Source organism: Martes martes (assembly GCF_963455335.1).
Source record: "Martes martes genome assembly, chromosome: 12".
Taxonomy (NCBI): Eukaryota; Metazoa; Chordata; class Mammalia; order Carnivora; family Mustelidae; genus Martes; species Martes martes.
Window position 1 is genome coordinate 28,949,724 of NC_137900.1, and position 22,844 is coordinate 28,972,567.

General features: G+C 48.9%; 1 protein-coding gene across 2 annotated transcripts in view; it reads left to right on the forward strand.

Annotated features, from left to right (window-relative positions):
* The window catches only part of DAPK1 (death associated protein kinase 1), a 174,229-nt gene that overhangs the window by 97,114 nt on the left and 54,271 nt on the right, over positions 1 to 22,844 (forward strand). For both annotated transcript variants that reach the window (XM_080819410.1, XM_080819409.1), the window contains exon 4: positions 22,592 to 22,730. In XM_080819410.1, coding sequence (XP_080675536.1) covers positions 22,592 to 22,730 — 139 coding nt within the window. The remainder of the gene's footprint in view (positions 1 to 22,591; positions 22,731 to 22,844) is intronic.

Consider the following 22,844-nt stretch of genomic DNA (forward strand, 5'->3'; position numbering starts at 1 on the left):
CTCAGTGGGTTAAAGCCTCTGCCTTTGGCTCAGGTCATGATTTCAAGGTCCCGGGATCAAGCCCTACATCGGGCTCTCTGCTCAGCAGGGAGCCTGCTTCCCCTTCTCTCTGCCTGCCTCTCTGCCTGCTTGTGATCTCTTTCTCTCTGTCAAATAAGTAAATAATAATAATACAAAAAAAGAATTTTGTAAGCCTTGAAAGTAGCTTCAAAGAATGAAGTTCCCCGCTCCCCAAGCTTGGGAAAGAATCGTTTGTTTCCTAACTGATCTGCTGGTGCAGCTCAACACAGGGGCATGTGTGATGTGTGATCACGATTTCTTATCCTCCACATCCCACTGTTCCCTCATGAAGCCATGCCAATCTGGAACTCTCCTCTGACTGTGCTGTCACTCACCTGTGCATTGTCCCGTGGTCAAGCCACTACAAAACTTTGAGGTCAGTACTTGACTCATTTTGTAACTCTTTTACCCCATAGAAAGGGAAGCTGAGCTCTCAGAACTTGAAGTCAGCGCTAATCAGAGCCACCAGCTTCTAGAATTTCGTTCTTAAACTTGCTGTTTGAAATAATTACATATTTTAGGCTGTAGATAGTGATGCATTTTTCTCTCTAGCTCTCCTCAATCCAGACATGGTTCAAGCCCACCTGCCTCAGGGGTCAGAGAGGAGATGTAACTGAGCAAGTGTGGTCTGCGGGAAGCCTCAGGGTTGGGGAAGCATCAGAGAGCAGTGAGGACTATGGCTCACCCGGAATCCTGATGCCCCGCATCAGACCAATCAGTTGATTGCTGCCATGTGGAATTTTGGATCTGGTGTTGCCAAGTCTTGTAATTTTTTTCCAAGAAAAGTCTGTAATCTAGACTTTCAACATTGGCGGTTCATAGAATTCATAAACAGGAAAAATAAAACCTATCTGAAGGCCACACCTGGGGGCACCTGGGTGGCTCAGTGGGTTAAGCCTCTGCCTTCGGCTCAGGTCATGATCTCAGGGTCCTGGGATCGAGCCCCGCATCGGGCTCTCTGCTCAGCGGGGAGCCTGCTTCTCCCTCTCTCTCTGCCTGCTGCTCTGCCTACTTGTGATTCTATCTCTCTCTCTGTCAAATAAATAAAATAAAATCTTTAAAAAAAAAAAAATGAAGGCCACACCTGTAGAGACTTGACACTCCAGTCTGTTTCACTATAGCAGTAAGTAGTAGTTGATCACTGCTGTGGGAGAAGCAGTGTGTTACAAATACAAGTGGGGGCAGCCCAGAAGGGCAAGATGCATACTTAGCCTGGACAGTGACTTTTTTTAAAGTTTTTTGTTTGTTTGTTTGTTTTAAGATTTTGTTTATTTGACAGAGAGAGAGAACATAGCAGGGGGAGTGAGAGAGGGAGAAGCAGACTTTCCGCTGAGCACGGAGCCCGATGCAGGGCTTGATCCCAGGACCCTGAGATCATGACCTGAGCCGAAGGCAGGTGCTTAATGACTGAGCCACCTAGGCACCCCGAAAGTGATTTTTTTTAATGTAGAGTAAGGTTTAACACAGTGGTTCTCAAACTTCAGCCTGCATCAGAAGCTCCTGGAAGGCTTAGGAAAGTGTGCATTATTTGGCTGTACTTCCAGAGTTTCCGATTCAGTGGGTCTGAGTGGGACCCAAGAATTAGAACTTTAAACAAATTCCCAGATGCTGCTTCTGCTGGCAGTCATCTTCTGAGAAGCTGTTAGAGTTGACTTGTGGCCCTCCCAATAAGGTATGTTGAAATCCTAACTCCCAATACCTCAAAATGTGACCTTATTTGGAAACAGGATCTGTGCGGATGGATTTCATTAAGATGAGCTCATTTTGGAGGAGGGTGGGCCCCGAACCCACTATGGCTGGTACCATCGTAAGGAGGAGGCCGTGTGAAGATGGGGGTTGGAATCATGTGTCTGTAAGCTACAAGAAGGGGGGCATGGCACAGCTGCTCCCTCAGAGCCCTCCTGAGGAACCAAGACCACCAACACATCCGTGAGGCAGTGTCTGTTGGTTTAAACTGCTCAATAATTTGTTAAGGCAGCCCTAGCAGACTAAGACACAAGTGCTAGTCAAATAGAGAACTGTACTTCCCAGACTGGGAGCCCACTCACACGCTAGTCTAAAGTTCTGAAAGCAGGTCAGAACTGGAACAAAACACGTCATTGTGGCGGCTCCGCCAGGCGACTGAACCACAATGCAATGCGTAAATCTTACGAAGGCCTGGGCAGAAGAGGTGGCAAGGGTCTTAAGTCAGGAGCGGACATCACCCCATCCCCACTGCTTTGGGATAGTCATCCCTGTAGCTCTGAATCACCTATCTGAAAGTCACCATGGAAAGATGTAGACAGTAAAAATGCTCTCATTGCCGTGTAAGGAATGGCATGGTGGGCTGGGACAGGAAAATCAAGTTGGTTTGGGTTTTCCAGTCTTACGTTTTTCTCCTTATTTGCTCTGTTTGGAACTTAGACCAGATTTTTCTTTTTAAGATTTCATTCATTTATCTGACAGAGAGAGACAGAGCGAGAAAGGCAACACAAGCAGGGAGAGTGGGAGAGAGAGAAGCAGGCTTCCCACTGAGCAGGGAGCCCGACGTGGCGCTCGATCCCAGGACGAGCTGAAGGCAGACGCTTAACAACTGAGCCACCCAGGCTCCCTTTAGAGCAGATCTTGAAATCAGAGTAGCCCTTCTCTTAGCTAGCTTGCGTGCTTGCTTGCTCTCTCTTTTTGTGATCAGAAATAAAGTTTAATTATTATACTGTGGTTGTAGCCAAGTCTGGGGTATGGAATGAATAATGTTTTCTGTTACTAATTTTTTTTAATCTAGAAATGTAAATTTTTTTTATTATGGTAAAAAAAACACACATGAACTTGACCCTCTGAACCACTTTGTGGTGCACAGTGATGTTAGTGGTTTGCACACTGTTGTACGGGAGATCTCCAGAACCTTTTCATCTTGCAAAACTGAAAGTCTATACCTTTGAAATAACAAGTCCCCTTATTAGTTTACTTTTTGACTTTGGCCAGGTTAATCATTGCTGGAATTCAGTTTGCTCATTGCAAGCAACCGCTGAGTGATACTCAAACATTTGTGCCATCTTAGGTCACTTTAGGGAGGATCATGGTGAAGTTGGCTCCCTCTCTCTTCCGTCAGCAATCAGCACGGTGCATGAGGATGAATCCGTGCCCCACGGACGTCATCGGGTCTAGAATCACAGGAGCATTTCAAGAAGAAAGTGCAGCGATTGGGGCACCTGGGTGCTCAGTGGGTTAAAGCTCTGCCTTTGTCTCAGGGTCCTGGGATCGGGCCCCACATCGGGCTCACTGCTCAGTGGAGAGACTGCTTCCTCCTCTCTCTCTGCCTGCTGCTCTGCCTACTTGTGATCTCTCTCTCGGTCAAATAAATAAATAGAATCTTAAAAAAAAAAGAAAAAAAGTGCAGTGATTAGAGGAGTAGTGCGCTCAGGCTACCTTCAAAGGACCAAAGTTCCATGAAGCAGGATGCAGTTGTAGGGACACAGGTGACACTGGTTAAGTAAGGTGTCTCTGATACTGGGGGGGGGGGCCTCCCAACCCCCCTCCCGCACCCGTACCCCATCCCCGGCTCTTGGCTCCACTCCTCTCCGGGTCCTTCCAAGATGCAAAAGCAAACTCAGATTTCTTCAACGCTTTTTTTTCCCCCCTTTCCCCCGGCTACATTCGTTCCCACTTCTCTGAGCTCGTGCCAGCTCTTTTGACTTTTTGAACTTCTGGGTTTATTCAGAGAGATAATTTCAGGAACTGTGCTGGGTTGCATTTTTGGCACCCTTGCTCCTCGGAGATCTGCTGTCAGGCAAGAGCAGAGAACCAAAGTGCACTTGGCAGCCGCCTTACCTCACAACAGAACAAAATCACATAAAATAGGTTCTTTCCGTTCGGGCGCTCTCTCTTGAGAAACAAAACCCTGTGTGTAAGTCCCCCCACCTCCAGGCTCTCACCTCTTGCCAGGGCCGTTGAGAAGTACTCCCTTCGCGTTAATTCGGTGGGCATTTTCGCTCCCATAAGCAGGGTATTTGGGTGCTGGAAGGTCTTATAAAATTTGGGAAAATGGAAATGCAAGAAAATGCACGTGGCATCTGAGCTCAAAGATCTGTTGTTTTTATCAAATATTCATTCTCTGAGCCTCTGGCTTGGCGTTCTCTGTGCTGTATACGTGAGTTGATCGGTAGCTGCAATCTTGGCTCACCTCCAGGAAAGACCCGTGGTCGCTGTGGTCTGACAAATGGGTGGCCCCGCTGCCTGCCAGCCAGCCATACGGACGTCCGTCGCTGCGCTGATGGTCTGGCTCTTCCTGGACCCCTCCCCGGGGACCACAGACTACTTTATGACACTCTGGGGTAATCCAAATCCCTGGAAACTGTTCACCCTTCCTCTCGGAAGCCATGGCGTGAAATCTCATTGTTCTTCCTGCCTTGGTTGCTCACTCCCCTAACCAGTACGTCAAGATGCTATAACAGAGGGAAATTCTGTGGGATGGTGGCTTCACTGACCCTTCAGATGTTCTGATCTCCTCTCTTGTCCTGTTGCCTCTTCCTTATGGCCTGGTTTCTTCTGTGCACCTTGGGCCATCCCAGGCATGGGTCACAGGCCTCCTCTCTGCATCCCGAGCCCAGGTCCCTCCCAGGCCAAGGGCTGCCATTTTGGTGGCCCAGGCTCAGCCCAGGCCTTCTGCCTGGCTTTCCTCCATGCCAGTCATATGACGCCCATGACTAGGCACACTGCGCTCAGCATTCTGGGATGGTGGTCAGGTGCAGCTTGGAAACGGGAACCCATGGGGACTCTTAGGCCAGTGTCTGGGGCAGGTCAGCAGCAACCACTCCCAATCATCCTTGAGCCTCTTAGAGCTTGTGTTCTGCCTCATGTCATTGCAAAATGTTGCTTAAAACCGAAGGGTAATACTTCTACAACAACCCGGTAATTTGCTTTTTTTTCTCCTAATTTGTCAAATATTACCTGACCTTCTGGTGTTGAGCGACACTTCTTTTATTTCCTTGGGTGGGACTTGTTTTTAATGCAGTCAGAGTCACTCTACTCCAGACTAGGGACCACAGGGCTCCGGTGGCGTGGCGGTCAGGATTTGCATGTGCCGTCCTCGGATGCCAGTTTCTGCTCCAGTCCGTGAACCAACACGGTTCCCACATGTGGCCGCAGTGTGACCCGAATGCTGCTGTGCGGACAAAGTTAGTCGTGAGGCAGGGGCTCCCGGACCCGGACTTCCCCTTGGTGACGGAGGTGTACGTGGCTTTTTTCGCCCGATATTCAGATGGGGAAATTCAAGTAGAATTGACTGTTTCGGAAACAGGATAGAATGTTCACTTCTCCTAGGGTCCTTCCAGTTTGGTTGTGGATCCTCGCCAGCCGTCTGGAGAAAGAGGATGTAGGTGAAGGACGAGAGACGCTTTTCTTGGAGAAGAGAGGGAAGCTGCCCTTCACTTGACTCTTTGGGTCAGCCGTTGTGGGGCCCCTGCTTGGTATTACCTCGTTTAATCCGTGGGTTTGGTCCCAGATTATCCTCACCACCCTACAGATTTGAGAAGCTGGGTCCATTCTGTCTGATACAGGAGTGGGGGATTCTAATTCTCAGACAGAGCTTTTTGGGGAGGAAATTTTTTTATCTGAGTCCTAAAATTCTGCTAAGTCCCTGCAGGACTTAGTCTCCAAAGCCCATTGCCCATCTTTTAAATGCTGTCCCCTTTGGAGGTCGTGGGGGAGGTGAAGGACATAGAGAAGACCCCCCTGCCGCAGCACCGAGGGTTCTCCAAGCCTGCCCCACTCACTCTCCTCCTCATCTAGGGCTCAGCCAGTCGTGGCACTGAAGACTGTGGTCCAATAGATGTGTGAGAGTCCAGATAGAACAAGAAGAACATTATGATGTAAGGCAAGGGCCACGGGTGTCTCAAGAACTAGTTGACCCTTGATGTAGATGTTTCCGGTCGTGAGTTGTTGATCTACTCACTTGGGCTTCAGGAAACCTACTATTGACTAAGTCTTCAAGAGGGGAGGAATAAAACCTGGAATACAATAGGCAAAAAGTAGAAACAACCCAATGTCTATCAGCTGATGACTGGAGAAACAAAATGTGGTCTATTCGTATAATGGACTGTTATTTGGCCATAAAAAAGAATAAGGTACAAGTACACACTACAACACGGGTTAACCTTGGAAATGTTTTGCTAAGTGAAAGAAGCCAGTCTCAAAAGACCATATATTATATGACTGGATTTATAGCAAATGTGCAGAATAGGCAAATCTGTAGAGACACAAAATAACTTCCTGGTTGCCTAGGGCAGACAGGGTAGTGGTGACGGGGAATGGGAGTGGCTACTAATGGGCACAAGTTTTCTTTTGAGATGATGAAAATGTTCTAAAATTAGATTGTGGTGGTAGTTACACAACTCTGTGAATACACTAAAAACCACTGAACTGTACACTTGTAGAGAGTCAGTTGTATGGTATGTGAGTTATATCTCAATAAAACTTTAGAAAACATCTCTGATGGCTCCCTACCTCCCATAAAATGAGGCCAGGTTCATCGAATGGTGTAGGATATGTAGGATGAATCCATGTCCAGCCTCCTGCTTGTATCCAATTTCTCCTCCATGCCTTTCCCCTCTGCCCCTGATACTCAACCCACAGAGAAGCTCTTGCCTTTACTAGATTATTCCATGTTCTTACCCCCAATCCATTGTTTATGTTTCACCTCTGCCTGATATACCAAACCTTGCCACCTAGAGAACTCATCCTCCCCTCTCAAAGCCCAGCTCGCACATCATCCTCACTCTCATTGGCTTACCCACCTACCCCCATTAGATTTGTTTCTTTAATGTGTGTTTTCATCGTCTGTTAGAAGTGTGTTGATTCTAGCACTTACCATACCGTATTTTAAATGTTTATGTGTGTTTCTCCTGCAAGGGACTGCGAGCTTTTCAGGGGGATATGCCAGCATTTTACTTACTTGTCTTTCTGCCTCTGTCTCCCTCTCTCTAGAAGAGGGCACGGATACTAGCACACAGTCTGCGCCTGGTAAGAGTGGTAGAAGCTGAATTTAGTCAAGGAGGCCAGCAGGCAGATCCTGATGAACAACAATGAAGGGCCTTTCTAGACTAAGGACAGTGGGGATGACAAGAGGGAACGAAGCTGAGAGTTCCACATCATTTGTGATCTGCCGAAAATAGCCTCTCTCCTAAGAACAGGGCAGTTTGTCACCCTACTTGATTGCCATGATTGCCTGAGCTAAGCGCTCACACAGATGGGATGGAGAAGGAATAGACTGGAAGGGTAGCGGGTGGGATTCTGAGGGCCGGAAGCCGAGGACCTGCTATGTGCCTGGCATTATGATGCCGGACGTCAGTGATGGTCCAAGTGGGCAGTTAGAAGGAAAGCAGCTGATTGTCACTGGCCTCTAGTGTCATAGTGCCCATCACATGGCAGGGACTCGATCAACATTTATGCTAAAGGAAGAGAGAGAGAGAGAGAGAGGAAGGGAGGGAGGGAGGAAAGAACAATCCTCAGTCACCTTTGCCCGGCGTAGCATTCCTTATAGAACCGACCTTGCTCATACTCTGCCATGGCTCCAGGCTGACTGTGCTTTTGAAAGAGAGATCCAGATCTCATCTCCATTTCTTTTACAGGCCTCAGTTGGGGGTGGCTTTCTGCTCTCTGCCTCCTCTCCCAACAGAGCAGGGTTTCAGGCTCCCCCCGCCCCTTCCCTTCACCAAGGTGTACAGTAGGAGCCCTCAGCTCCTCTGCCCTGATGCTTGGCTTCTGCCAGTGCCTAGAATCTTTAGCACTTCTGTAGGGAAACTGAGGCAGGAGGTGGTCCGACAGCTTCTCTACCTGCCGAGTGAATGTCCTGTCTTTCACCTTTCCTGCCTCTTCCAACTCTGCCTGCTCCTTCTCAAATCCATCCTCGCACTCAAGAGAAGGACCACTCTGCTTTAAGCCCATTTTCAGTTGCTGCTCGCCGTGTCTCGGGAGGCGGCTCAAGAGCGGGCAGAATTGTCCTTCAGACTGACAGACCCCCGCCCCCCATCTGATGGGCCAGTGGTCTGTCATCCTGGGATTTCCACATCGTTAACAACAATTAGCAGCTTTCACTGGAGGCCTTTGGGCTGGATTGTCAGAGAGAATAAACCCAGTCCGAGTGGGAGGAGAGCTGGGTCCTGCTCTTCCCTTAGATAATAGCCGTCCCTTGTTTTCAACTAGACGGGACCGATTGGTTTTGGCATAAACCCCCATCCATGGCTGTGCCAGCTTGGTTTACTTCCTACTGGCCTTTTGTTCCAGCACCTGTTACAGTGACCCAGGCTGAGGGGATGTCTGGCTGCCCCGGCTTTTCCGTTTGCCCCCATTTTGATTGGCCTCATTATCTCTCCGGGTCTCCAAAGCTTGGATTGAAGCCATTGAAATAAAAAGAGGCTGGGTGTGTGCTGTTGAGTTTATTTCCCTTAATATGAGTACTTTACCTCAAGAAATCCGTGTGGACCCCTTGGAAGTGGAACCGGTTCTCTCTCAGCCCTTTGTCTCCCACCCACGTCCCCATGTCTTGCCTACGGCAGCGCTTCTCTTCCCTTGTCACGGTCACCCCAGTGTGCGTGGCACGTGGGCACTTGTTCGGAGCACAGGGTAAACCACTGAGGCTGTTTGTGGCTGGAGATGGCCACCCTCCAGGTCCAGCCAGGCACCTCAGAGCTCCATCCAGACCCCCAAGGGCTGGGGCCCCTGTGCCTCTGACACTTGTACCCCATTTGTGACAGCCAGGTCAGTGAGCTTGACCACTGAACTCTGGGATGCCATACCCAGAAGGCCATGCATGGCCTGTCCCATGAGCTCCCTGCGTGAACCGGTCCAGCCAGGGATCCCTCCCTCCCTGGAGCCAAATGTGCCCAGTGTCCCTGCATCCCCTAGCCACCCCGAACGTCCCAAGGACGGGAGGAGAGTCTTTACAGTCAGCGTCCTGTGTATCACTTTCATTGTTGGTGTGGCATTTCCTGAATGTTCTCCAGGATCCCCATCTCTCTTGAAACGTAGGGAGGAGGGAGCTACAGGAGTTCACCATAGGAGTGATGACCACCTACATGAGATGTCCCACAGCTGTGACATTCACCCCATTGCCTGATCACCCAAAAACAACCCTCAGTGTTTTCTTCTCCAGAGTCCTGGCTCTAACCAACCACCTTACCAAACCAATAACATGTTTTCACTAGTTGGATTCATTTTGGTCTACTTGGCGGGCAGAAGGCAAAATCGATCCTGTTCCCTGAAAGAGGAAGAGAAACAAAATTGGTTTTGGTTATTTGGCTTGTTTTATAAATGTCTCACTGTATTCCTCATAAATCTTCTTCAATTAAAAAAAAAACAGTGAGTTTTTTTCGGGGGGGGAGTGTTTTGGTTTAGTACCTTGTCTAGCTGCAAACCACATCCTCCTGTTTGAAAATCTGCTTCAGCACCCTGTGGCTCCATTATTCCAGCCTTGACTTTGAGCATGCCGTCATTTAAGCGAGGGGTGGGTAATCCTGTCGGGAGCACTGGGACTGGAGCACAGCTGGGAAATGCGGTCTGGCTCTGCCCTGTGGTATTGATAAACTATGATTCATTTCTTCGTTACCAACCCGGCATTCTGCTTCTATCTCGGGTACTAAAAAAAATAGTCATGATGCTGCTTTTCATCAATGAATGAATGAAAGTGATTGCTTCAAAATCTGCATTTTCTCTTGGAGGCCATGCTTTGATCTGGCTTCATGGATTAGTCCCTTGTGGTGGCAGAGGACCAGATTTTTGAAGCAAGGAAACTTCAAGATCTAAACTTATTTCCAAATGTGGGTCTTTCTACAAGATTGGAACCTTCCTTTTCCTGCCTCAGCTGGCAGAAGTCATGGTTTGGTCCATATCCCCAAAAGCATATAGATCCGCTCTCCATTTATTATTCGATACAGGCTTTCTTGCCAGTGACAACCGTCTGTCCCCCTTGAATCATGGAGGCCCCGCGTCTGCCAGGCTCCAAAAGAGCTGAAATAAAATTGGTAGTTCTTGGAGAGTTCGGGATTGAGATAGAGCTGCCCAGATAGAGAGGTTACATGGTGGACTGGAGGTGGAGTGGGGTGGAGGTTTGAGACAAGTTAGGGCTGCTGTGGAGGTTTCTGGACATCAGAGTAGAAGGATTTTTGACGTTTCCGCCCTGCTCTTTGCTAAGTGCTTTTCATTTCATCTCGTTTAATGAAGAAGCCACTAGAAACATCAGCCTCATTAGAAAGCTTGGCCAGAAAAGCAAAACCCATAAATAAGGAGGTGAATCATTTCCCCTGTACCTGGAAGGGAACTCAAGCAGCTGTATTCTTTCTGAGTAGTTGCCATTCATGGAGGACATCTTATGCCCCAGGCACTGAGCTGAGTACATTATAAATGCCAGGTCATTTAATCCTCGCAAAAGCCCAGGTAGGGTTCTGAAGGCTCCAATCTGGGTATCTTGTGCTGTATAACAAACCGCTCCAAAGCATGACGACTCAAAATGGCATTCGTCATTTGTTTTGATGGCGGATCCACGATGTGGGCACGAGTCGGCCCATGGGTCGGCCCACAGCTGGAGTGTCAGCTGAGCTACCGCGTGGTGCTGGGTGGGTGGTCCCCTTCCACAGTGGCTCCCTCCCCCGAGCGGCAGGCTGGTGCTGGCTGTCGGCCAGGAGTTCAGTCAAGGATGCTGGCTCTGCTCCCCGGGCACCACTCACTGTGCCCTCGGGGTCACCCACAGCCTGGCAGCTGGGCTCCTAGGCCAAGTATTCGAGACAGGAAATGGAAGCTCTCAGTGTCTTGAGACTGACACAGCATCACTTCTCTCATCTTCTCTTGGTCAAGCAGACACAGAGCCTGCTTGGGTCTGAGCTGAGGAGAAGAAGACTAGCTCTCAGTGGGTTGGCTAAGAATTTGCAGCCACCTTTATACTACCAGACACCCAGAAGGGTGAAGTGCCTTACCCTGGATCACACAGCAAGCATGTAGATAGGTTCCCCATGTTCCTCTTCTTACGGACTCTGTGACACTCTTGAGTTGGCCAGAGCTCCCGACTGACCTCAGTCCAGATTTCTGTACCTTTTCCTGCCCTTAACTGGGCCTATGTATCAACCTCATCATAGCCACAGAGACCCAGGAAAGCACATTCTAGAAACATTCCTAAATCACTTCACTTGGATTTGCGATTAACTTCAGGAGCAATCCCAACCGAATCCTGGGCTTGAAAAGAAAAGACCCAGGGGGTGTGTGAGACCCATCTTCGGGTTTGGGAACGATGACATGTAGGTCACAGAGTGCCCTGTGTTCTGTGACCGTGTTGTTCCTGAGCGTGGCTAGGCAAACTACAACCGGTGGGCCAAAGCCTGCTGCTTGTTTAAGTACATCTCTGAGGGGGGTAAAAAAAAAAGGCTCTACAATTTTAAGGGGCTGAAGAAAAAAGCAAGAAGACTATATAGCAGAGTAGAAAAATTGCAACAGAGACGAAATAGTCTAGAAAGCCTCTGATGGAAAAGTTCGTTGACCCCTGTTCTAGAAGGCGGGATCAGGACCCGTGTTCCCAGAGCTAGATTTCAGGCCGACAGAAGAAGGACTTTTCTGACCCGAATCATCCGTGGGGAACAGCAGCTCACAGCTGAAGATAGTTATGCAGGCAGGTGGCCAAGCCTAGGACGTTTTAGATCCGTGGTGTGCTGGGAAAAAGTGTCTAACCTCCGGCTCTCCAGGCCAGGGAAGCTCTAATTTGTAATGTTTGTCCATTTCTATGGTACAGATCCCACCATGGCCAATTTCCAGTCCCAACGTGGTGTCACTCCAGGCAGAGTGGGGAAGAGAGGCGCATAAGCCACTCATGGAGCCCCAGTTTACCCCCGCGACAGGCTCAGGGGATGGATGGCGTGTCACGCTGCCCCTCAGGTGGCTCCCAGGCTAGGGACACACATGGGTTTCAGGAGGAACGACAGTGCTGGAAAAGCCTTTGAAATGCCACCTGCCCCTCTGGGCTCACAGGCAGCCCCTGTTAGATTCTGCAATGGCGCAAAGATGAGCACTCGGCCCGGGTCCCCAGCTGCTGAGCTCCTCCACCTGCTGTTTCATTGTCCACACATTTGGTTTTGAAAATCTTGATGTAGACAAAGAGCGATAAGTTTGAGCACATCCCAGTTTAGAACTTAGTGAAAGCATCACTTCAAGCAAAGTGAGAAGACAAATGACAGATGGGGAGAAAACGTTGAGGGTCTGGAAGAGGTCGAGGTTTGGAGTTGAGAGGCCGATGGAACAATTGACAAGCCAGTAGGAAAATGGGGCGAGAGTGTGGATCGTTGACACCCACTCAGATACAAAAAAGCTGCTGAATGTGAAAAATGAACAGTCTTCCGATCTGAAAGAGCAGCTGTCTCCCTGCAGCAGGGACATGTAGGGTACGACAATGAGTCACTGATGCCGTCCGTTGGATTGGCCCAAAGTAATAATGGCATCCACACAAGGTTGTGAAGCCGCAGCATGTTCGCCAGCGACAGCTGGAGGAGCATTAACTGAGACTAGAAACAAGCATATCCTGGGGTGCCCGGGTGGCTCAGTCAGTTAAGGGTCTGCCTTCAGCTCAGGTCATGATCCTGGGGTCCTGGGATCGAGCCCCACGTCCGGCTCCCTGCTCAGTGGGGAATCTGCTTTACTCTCTCCCTCTGCACCCCCACCCCTGCCACCACCCAATCTTGTACATGTGCACACACTCTCTCTCTTTCTCCAATTCCGTACTCTCTCTCAAATAAATAAATAAAATCTTAAAAAAAAATAAGCATATCCCTATGACCTTGAAATTCCAAACCTGAGGGTCTAGCGAAACTCTTAAATCTCATATCTTTAGGAGGCAGGTACACCAGAAATGTCATTGCCTTTAGTTTGTGATTGTGAAGAATTAGAAACAACCAAAAGCCCAGCAGTCGGGGACTGGGTAAGTGATCACGGGTCTGGGCATCCCCATGGCTGTCGGGCAGCCCCGAGAAAGGAGAACGCAAGAGCTCGGAACCCATGAGCATCGCCAAAGTGAAGTAGCAGATCGCGGAATGATGCGCCTCTAGTCTGATACCATTTATGTTCTTAACATGTAGTGCTGTGTAGTTCACAGAACATACAGAGAAGGTTCTGGAAGGCTACTCAGCGTCTCATAGTAGTGTACATTTTGGAGGAGGTGGAGAGAAAGGGGGCCCAGCCTGGGGAGGAGGGGGATAGTCAGAAGAGACTTGAGTTTTATATGTGGCTGTTCTAATTTTTCTTAAGGAGAATGTATTTATGTATTTCTTCTATATTTTTAAGAGACTAAGTTAAAGGGGTGCCCTGGTGGCTCAGTTGGTTCAGTGTGCTACTCTTGGTCTTGGCTCAGGTCGTGATCTCAGGGTCATGAAACCAAGCCCTGCGTCAGGCTCTGCGTTCAGCATAGAGTCCACCTGAGACTCTCTCTCTCCCCCTGCCTCTCCCCTCCACACTCTCCCGTTCTTTCTCTCTTCCCCTCTCAAATAAATCTTTTTTTTTTTTTAAAGATTTTATTTATTTATTTGACAGACAGAGATTACAAGTAGGCAGAGAGGCAGGCAGAGAGAGAGAGGGAAGCAGGCTCCCTGCTGAGCAGAGAGCCCGATGCGGGACTCGATCCCAGGATCCTGAGATCATGACCTGAGCCGAAGGCAGCGGCTTAACCCACTGAGCCACCCAGGCGCCCCCCCCCCTCAAATAAATCTTAAAGAAAAAAGAGAGAAATACCAAGTTAAAGTTCTCTTCTGCCCAAATGGAGAGGCATCTGTAAGAGAATGTGCAGCTCCCTGGGTAAGCACAGACCTGCTAGGTTGGGCCTTTAGGGAGCTGCATGGCAGGGCAGGGGAGCATCTGGATGTGGGGGTCGCTTTGGCCCATGAGACTAACTTCCTCTGAGGACTGTCTCTCATCACCTCTCTCACGCTCTTGACTAAATAAGCAAGAAACCATTTTCTCCGAAGTCTCTTGGTGCACTATCGAGACAGGACCATGTTAAAGAAGTCTTTATTTGACAGGAGAGATAGTCACAGTAAGCGGATGGTGTTGGGGTGGGATGGTCAGCACTTCCTCCTGTGCCCGCCTCCCCCCTCAGCACGCACTTTCTCCCATCATCCCCCTGGCTGCCCTCAGGCACTTCTAGATTCCTCCGGGTCCAGACCCACCTTCCAACTTCAGTGTCGAAGGGCCCACCACTTCCCCAGGTCTGTGGCCTCAGGAATGTCTCTCATTTCGGGGAAACCTGCTTTTTAACCACAGTGAGTAGCCCAGAATCTCTCCCCATAAGCTGGCATCTGGACGAGAGACACAGAGAGTGGCTCACGGGTTTTCCTCACCCAGACGCCTGTGACTAAGTGGAGTGAAGGTCAGGGACAACTGCCTGGAATATTAATATTAATATTAGTGTCAGACGCTCATCTCCTAAGTCATATTTCTCTCCTTTCATCCCCAGTAGTAATAGTGAACGTAGGTATTATTATCCCCATTTTATAGACAGAGAAACTGCCTCTGAGAGTAACTTAACCCATCTGAAGTCACAGAGCCCAGACTGAAACCCAGAACGCCTGCCCCCAACACCTTTTTTACCCTTTGAGTGAGGTTCTTCCTGTAGGGATTTCATTCTAGAAACCCTCAGAAGGCTCCTCCCTGCGTTCGGCACCACCTCTCTGGGTAAAGTGAAAGAGCACTTCCCCCATGAATTTTGAGTGTCAGGCGTGCTGTTCTGTGAGAAGCCCCAGAACGCCTTTTCAGTTGTTCCTTGAACGTGAATCTGAGGCGAAAACAGAAAATGTATTTTCAGATACAGCTTATGTTTTGGATTCAAAGGAGGCAGGGCTAATTCCGAGGAGGTGTGAAGATTAGGGCTCCTTGGATGCTATTTGTAAGGTACTTTGGGGGCGACACAGTATCGAAGCAGAGAATGGCGTTCTCAGGCCCCGTCCACCGCAGGCCTTAAATTCACACCTAGTTCACAAAATCAAGGAGGAGGGTATTCTGCTGACCTTTCCCTTCGGATTCCCAGCTTCAGTTGCATTCCACGAAGTCCTCAGTTAACTCAGGGGATTTCATTTGGAAGGTGAGAGGTGAGAGTGTGAAAACCCTTCAGGGCTTCCCCTAGATTAACAAGAAAGAACATTCTCCCGGAGCTCGGAGGTTTAATTTTTGTTCCGAGGCAGAACCAGGAAATGTCTGAGCACTTGCCCTTGACCTTCACATCACGTCCTCTGGGAGAGGTCCACCGCATCTCCAAGTGTTGGAGGAATGCCTTCGGGACAGGACGAGATAGCATTTCTCTCCCGACGTTTTTCAGACTCAGATTTAAAAGTTTATGTAACACTGTGAGAAGGAACCCTTCCTTCCTAGGAGAACCTGAAAGCGAGGCTAATGAAAAACATCAGCAGATTCTAATTACCCTCGCGGAGGCTCACTTGTGCTAGGCATCCTGTAACGTTTTGCTGGCAGCCTGTAGGCTGCTGCCTCTTAGGGGTTGGATTGTACTCACCCCCTGAAAAAAAAAAAAAAAGAGATGTGTTGAAGTCCCAACCCCCAGCCCCTCAGAATGTGACCTTCTTTGAAAATAGAGCCTTGGGGCGCCTGGGTGGCTCAGGGGTTAAGCCTCTGCCTTCGGTTCAGGTCATGATCTCAGCGTCCTGGGATCGAGCCCCGCATCGGGCTCTCTGCTCAGCAGGGAACCTGCTTCCCCCTCTCTCTCTGTCTGCCTCTCTGTCTACATGTGATCTCTCTGTCAAATAAATAAATAAAATCTTTAAAAAAATAAAAAAAAAAAGAAAGAAAATAGAGCCTTCGTGGATGTCATCAAGGGACAATGACGCCACTAGGGTGGGCGTTCATCTGGTCTGGCTGGTGTCCTTATAAGAGGGGAAACTGAGGCATAGACACAGACATGCACAGAGAGAAGGCCATGTGAGGGCCGAGGCCTAGAGTGAGTGGTGCATCTCCAGCCAAGGATGCCAGAGGTTGCCGGCACACTGCTAAGAGCTAGGAGAAGCAAGGAAGATCCCTCTAGAGGGTTCGGAAGGAACACAGTGCTGCTGACACCTTGATTTCAGACTCAGAGCCAACAGAACTTGAGACAAGAAATTGCTGTTAGTTGGGCCACCCCATTGGTGGGTGTGGTCCTAGCAAATTGATGCAACTACTGTACCTCACCCCCATAAAACACACATTTAGGTGAAGTAAGAGCGAGAATTTCAGTTCCTCCATCATGGGTAATGACGGACGAACAGGTATTTTCCAAAGATGATTGCAACATCCTCTCGTGTCCTACATGTTGCCTGGAGCCCTGACGTTCCCTCGTTCAGGGGTGAGTTCTGAACCCCTCCTCTTGAATCCACAAGAGCTTCTGACTTGCTTTTAGTGCCATGTGAGTGCTGAGGCGGCTTCCACCATGCTTGCTGGAACACCGGTCCTGGAGCCTGGAATTCCCACGTCAGCGGGCTCCTTGTCTTGAATCTGCCATGCTGTGAGGAAGCCCAGACTATTCCGGATGGAGAGGCCGCATGGAGCGCTGAGTTTACATGGCAAGAGGTGCCTAGACAGTCCCCCACGGCGGTCCAGCGTCCCCGGGGTGTTAGCTGCAGCTCCTGAGTCCCACCCCCGTGACAGACCCTAAGCCAGAGCTACCCAGCCAAGCCTTCCCGAGTTCCTGACCCATAAAAACCACAGGAGTTAAGACAGTGATTATCCTGCTTAAAGGCACTGAGTTCTGGGGAGATGTGTTGCCCAGCACCAAATGACTAGAATAGTTAGCATATCTGTGCTTTGCCTTGGTTGCTTTCCTTTAGTTTTAATTTTAAAAATACACCGTAGTCCTACTTCTGATTAAATAGCTTTGTATTTAGAGCAGATGGAACACAACTACAAAATACCCGTGGCTTAACATAATAGGATTTCTCTCTCACTCAGAGTACAGTGTGGATGTTGCTGTTGGATGGCTGTCCTCCAGACAGTGATTCAAGGATCCCTATTCTTTCTTCTTAATATCTCTGCTGCCCCTGGTTCCCCTCGGGGTCCTCTGCTGGGTCACTGGTGTTCAGGTGGCCAAGGAGAGAGGGGAGAGAGCGAGCGGAGGATAGTCTGAGACATTACAGAGGCCAGGCCTGAAAGAGGGAAGTAGGAAGTAGGTTCTAGGAAATTGTATTTTTGCCATATTCCCTGAGTTGTGATGCAGAGGAAGGTTAGAGAGTCACTTGGCCCAAGAATTCAACCCTTTCATTTTACAGATGGCAAAGTTAGGCCCAGAGAAGTGTGGGGAGCTCCATACTTTCCTCCACAGCCAGAGCCAGGGTTGGGGGCCTGTGTGCTGAGGCCCCTCTAGTCTTCTTGCCATGCTACCTTCCAGGGCTGGTGTCGTAGCAGGCCAGGACCATGAAGGGTGTGCCCTGAATTGTTCCAACGCCTCCCCTCCCCCATCCACCAAATGAAGAAATCCAGCCCCACACTGATGAATCATAGCATTTGCCCCAAAATACCTCATGAGGTGTAGTTAGCTTGTAGCCACAAGTCCCCTGCACTTAGCTTATGACCAGATCTAGTCCAGAACACGTCCTGCTGTATCTGGACAATTCCTAGCAAAAGTCAAACCCTGAATAGTGTTATAATTTAGAAACTGGAATTCTGTAGTAATTTCTCTATGTCACTCTGAAGGCCCCCTTTGTTTTTAGCATTCTAATGAGTCCTGACGATGTTCCCTGACAGCTACCTTTTAGGGAGGCATTGGCGGTAGAGGAAGGCAATGTGGGGGAGAGGGAACCTTCCTGTTTTCTAGCTTTCTTGGTGAACACAGCAACACTTATTAGCATGCATGTCACACAATTTCCATGATAATGCTATAATTTTAAACACTCTGAGTTAAAGACCTAATAGAGGAGGTTGGTCTTGCTTTCTCAATTTGCTACACAGATTGCTCATCTCTCTTTCTCCATCAATCTTCCTTTTCCTAAGCAAAATGTAAAATTTGGACCAAAGAATGGAAATACCAAGGTTTGGGCTGATCTTATTAACATTATCCTGCTGTTCACCAACAACATCATAAGCATTTGCATCCTGATTCTAAGCATGTATATGGGGAAAAAAATCCTCCAGTCGCTTTCATGTTTCTGAGATTTGGGGAGCAAATGGGGTAAATTATCCAATGACGCTTATCATGCCCCCAAACCATCACTGAAGTCATTTAGTGTTGAATACCTTGATTAATGACTGAATATTTGTAGCTATATTTGAAATTGATGGCTAGAACACCTGCCTTCCCGTAGTGGCATGAAGGAGAATGTATATATGTGTAATGACCTTCAAGGCAGCAAGAAACCAGGGATGGGTCCAGGCCCAGTGAAATGGGGGTCCTCCCAACACTGCTGAAGCCCAGCCAAATGGTTCCCTGGATAAGCCACAGCACGGACCGTATTGTGAACACCTTGGGGGGCAAATAGTGCCTGGAGAAGAGTGATGGAGAAGGCAGAGGTGATCCGTGCCTCCTTCCTCTCAGTCTTGGTCAAGCACCACCATTTTGCAGGCTGGTCCCTCACTCTCCTTCACTCTGGGAGCTCCAGGGTTGTTCCTGGCTCTCACTAATGTGGTCAGAAAGCACTGTGGAAGTTGAGTTGCTCAAGACAGGAAGACTGACTAAGGCTGGAGGTGACCAGGCCCAGAGAAGGGCAAACCTAGTTTCCATTGGCTGAACCGAGTGAACAGACCCAGTTCAAGATAATGTTCTGGTCATCTATTGCTATGTAACCAACTACCCCCAGATCTGCTGGAGGCAGGACAGGTTCCCACGGAAGCAGACTTTGAGATGGAGAAGAGTGTGCAGGATGTTTATTAAGAACAGAGGGGAAGGTGCAGTAGTCGGCAGAAGAGGCTGTGCTGCCTTGCAGCCCAGTGACAGCCCCAGCTGGCCCAACAAAAAGTTCTGAAGGGACCTTAGAGTTGACCCAGGTTGGACTGAGATGAACTGGTCTTTATATCAGGGTAGATAGACTACAGCCCCTGAGCCAAATCCAGGTGGTCACTTGTTTTGTTTTGTTTTTTAAGATTTTTTTTATTTGACAGTGAGATCACAAGTAGGCAGAGAGGCAGGCAGAAAGAGAGGGGAAAGCAGGCTCCCTGCTGCACAGAGAGCCCGATGCTGGGCTCGGTTCCAGGACCCTGAGATCATGACCTGAGCCAAAGGCAGAGGCTTAACCCACTGAGCCACCCAGGCACTCTGGTCACTTGTTTTTAAACAGCCACAGCCCTTCATTTATATATTGTCTAAGGCTCCTCGCACCTTACTGGGGCAGAGTTGAGTAGTTGTGGCAGAACTCTATGGCCCCCAAAGCCTGAAATATTTATATCCAGCCCTTTATAGAAGTTTGTTCAACCCAGCTGTATGTTCCTACACTCAGCAGCATGACCTTGGGCGGCAGCTTGCAGCAGAAGCAAGCCCTGAAATGCCTCCAGTCATCAGTCGCAGGTCCTTCCTCCACGGGGAGCATGGGTGGTGCTCACGGTGTCCACCCTAGCAAATTAAATTGACCATTTTATTTTGCAAACAGTTTTGTGGATCAGGAATTCTGGAAGGACTCAGAGTCTGACTTCCATGGCGTCAGCTGGATGAAAGGATCCACTCCCAAGATTTCTTCCTTGGCTCAATGCTCCTTGGCCTCTTTTCTCTCTTTCTGGGGCGTCCCATCTTCCAGGGTTTCTTCATACCACAGGGTGGTTTGGGGATCATGACACCTCTTCGTGAGGGCTTCCGCACGTGGTAGACACAGGACTACAGCAAAGCCGGCATGGAGTCACTCCACTGTGTCTTACGTGGCCTCGGGATCTTCCGAGATTCAAGATGGCGGAGTCCCAGAGGCACAACCCCATCTCAGAAGCACATGTGGCAGGACGTGCTGTGGCATTAGATAACTGATGCTTCAGTGGCCCAGGTGGCTGGCTCACCCAGGTTACGGGGTTCTTGGTGCTTCCCAACCCCACGGTCAGTGTCATCCCATGGGTGGCTTGAAATGGCCATGAGAGGAATAGGACACCCTGGGAATGGAATGGACTGGGCCTTGCCCCTGCCCCCAGCCCCAGAGAGCCCGTTGGGAGTCATGGGCCAGCACACCACTACCACTGTGGGAGGCTTTCAGTTTGAAACCAGATGAGAACAGAAACAGTGTTTACTGAGCGCCAAGGGGCTCTCCATGCCATGGTACCTCAGAACAGCTCTGAGGTGTGCGATGGCCCCTTATTTGATGGAAAAGGAATCCCAGGCTCAGCGAGGTTGGGTAATGGGGCAGGTGGCCTGGCGTTCTACAGGGACAGTAGTGTCCCTCCTTCGAATGGCACCCATTCTGCTTACTGATCTCAGCCTCCTGCCAGACTTGCCAGTCTCTTCAGGTATGTTTATTATCTTTCATTGGTCAAATCCTAAGTCTGTGGACTAAGGTCACATCCTAAGGCCTAAGTCCTAGGCTACCTGTTTGGTGAGGAAATGAGGCCCCACCTGAAGGCATAAGCTTCTAGCTGCAGAGTGAAGCTGTGTCCCGGCTGCACCGACTCTGGGCCTTACCCACCACACAGCCCACGGCGGTGTGGGCCACCTAAGCCAGGCCGTGCAGGCCAGAGAGTAAGAAAGCACCCGAAGATGATAGAGCATGGTTCCCAAAATTAATTGATTCATCATTTCCCATTTTTCTCTCCTTTACCCCGCCCTCCTGAGTTGAAGGAATCCTTCTCCCTGATTTGTTGGTTTTAAGAGGAATAAGAAGACAGAAAACTGAGGAGTGGTGGGCACCCAGTGCAGAGTTCATGGCCAAGGGCTCTGTGGAGAGGATAGGGCAGCAAGGCTAGGAGGGTGCAGACAGGGAGGGCCCCCCCCCGCGAGAGTGTGGGGGTCACCTGCACGCCTTTGTGGCCTTCCTGGCTCGCTCAGGCTCTGGGGCACATGGCAGATCTGTCTGAGCTCTCTGCTCAGGTCCCAACAGTCGCCTCACCTTCCGGATAAACATCCAGATGTTAAATATCAGAGGCCGTGCATCAGGAGAATGCAATTAAAACTTTCAAAAATGGTCCTCACTTTTGAGTGTGCTAAGAATCACCTGGGGCACTGGTTAGCTATTCTGCGTTTCCCAGTCCCCACTCTTGGGAAACTCTCAGGCAGGAGGCCGGAACAGACGTCGAGAGTCTGTATTTTTAAAAATACCTCAAGCAGTCCTGATGCTAGTGGGCCTGGGGCCAGGCTAAGAAAAACAACTTAGAGAGTGAAGGGGCAGGATCTGACCCCTTTCTTGAAGACGTTGGCTTTCTTGTCATTGGAGTTTAATCTCGTAAGCACCGGTTGTCTCTTTTGGATGGGGAAGTAGTAGGTATGTTCACAGAGCTGTCTTGCCAAAAAAAAGATAATGAACACAGCGTTTATGTGCATAATTGCAGTTAATTATCATGTTGTGCATGTATGGGTAAACTTGAGAAAAGATGAACTTATAAAAACTCTTATTAAAAGTTCCCTGTTATTTGCCATTAATTACTGCTGTGGATTTCTAAGGGGAGATTGTTCACTTAGCCACTGGCTAACAAAGTTTTGAGCTCTTGCTGTGTGCCTGGCTTCGTGAGCTTCATAAGAATCTTCATGCCTGTGTGAAGACCGGGGGACAGCTATGGGCTGACCTCTGTCCATCAGGGATTTACAGTCTGCCCAGGGAGATGGATTCATAAATCCCTAAACAATGTCATACATTTCAGATTTGCATAGGTTTATTCTTATTTGTAAAAGTATTTGTAAAATGCATTGCTAAATGTGCTTTATTAATAAATATACAAGGATTTATATATAAACAGGTACAAAACAACAGTAAGAAAATCTCTGTAGGCCATGTATTGTGATTTGGGGCTTAAAAGAACTGATTAGTGCACAGATTACTAACTTTCCAGGCACTCTCTGATTGCACAAGGAAGATATGTTTTATAAATTCTGCACAAAGTTGGCATATTGTTTTGTCTTTTTATTTTTTTATTTTTTTAAAGATTTTATTTATTTATTTGACAGACAAGTAGGCAGAGAGGCAGGCAGAGAGAGAGAGGAGGAAGCAGGCTCCCTGCTGAGCAAAGAGCCCAATGTGGGGCTCCATCCCAGGACCCTGGGATCACGACCCAAGCTGAAGGCAGAGGCTTTAACCCACTGAGCCACCCAGGCGCCCCATGTTTTGTCTTGTTTTTAAATCAGTGAGTTAAGACCTCACCTGTACATATGTGTGTAAGTAAGGTGCTTTAAGATACATTTCTCCCTGTCACATCTCTGCTCCTAGCTCTCACCTGTGAACATAGCGCAAGTGGAGGGTGGTCCCCAGGACCGTTCCAGCACGAATGTACCTGAAGACGGAATTCCCATCCAGTGGGGAGACACATGGAGAACTCTGATGCCTTGCTTAGCTGTTTCAACTTGTTCTTATGCCATTCTCTTGCCTGAAATTTGAGCACACCAGTGGTCTACACAAGAGAAACTGAAGTGCCCCAGTAACCTCTGCTTCCTGGTTTTCAGAGTCGCAGGTGGCGAGCTATTTGACTTCTTGGCTGAAAAGGAATCTCTGACTGAAGAGGAAGCAACCGAGTTTCTCAAACAGATTCTTAACGGTGTTTACTACCTGCACTCCCTACAGATTGCCCATTTTGATCTTAAGGTACGTTTTGCTGAGTGTAGGTTGGAGAGAAGGGTATGCAAATCATAGCATTGGTTGTTTGTTAAGAAAAATTGAGGCATCTGAAAGACATACTTTTTTTTTAATCCTATATGG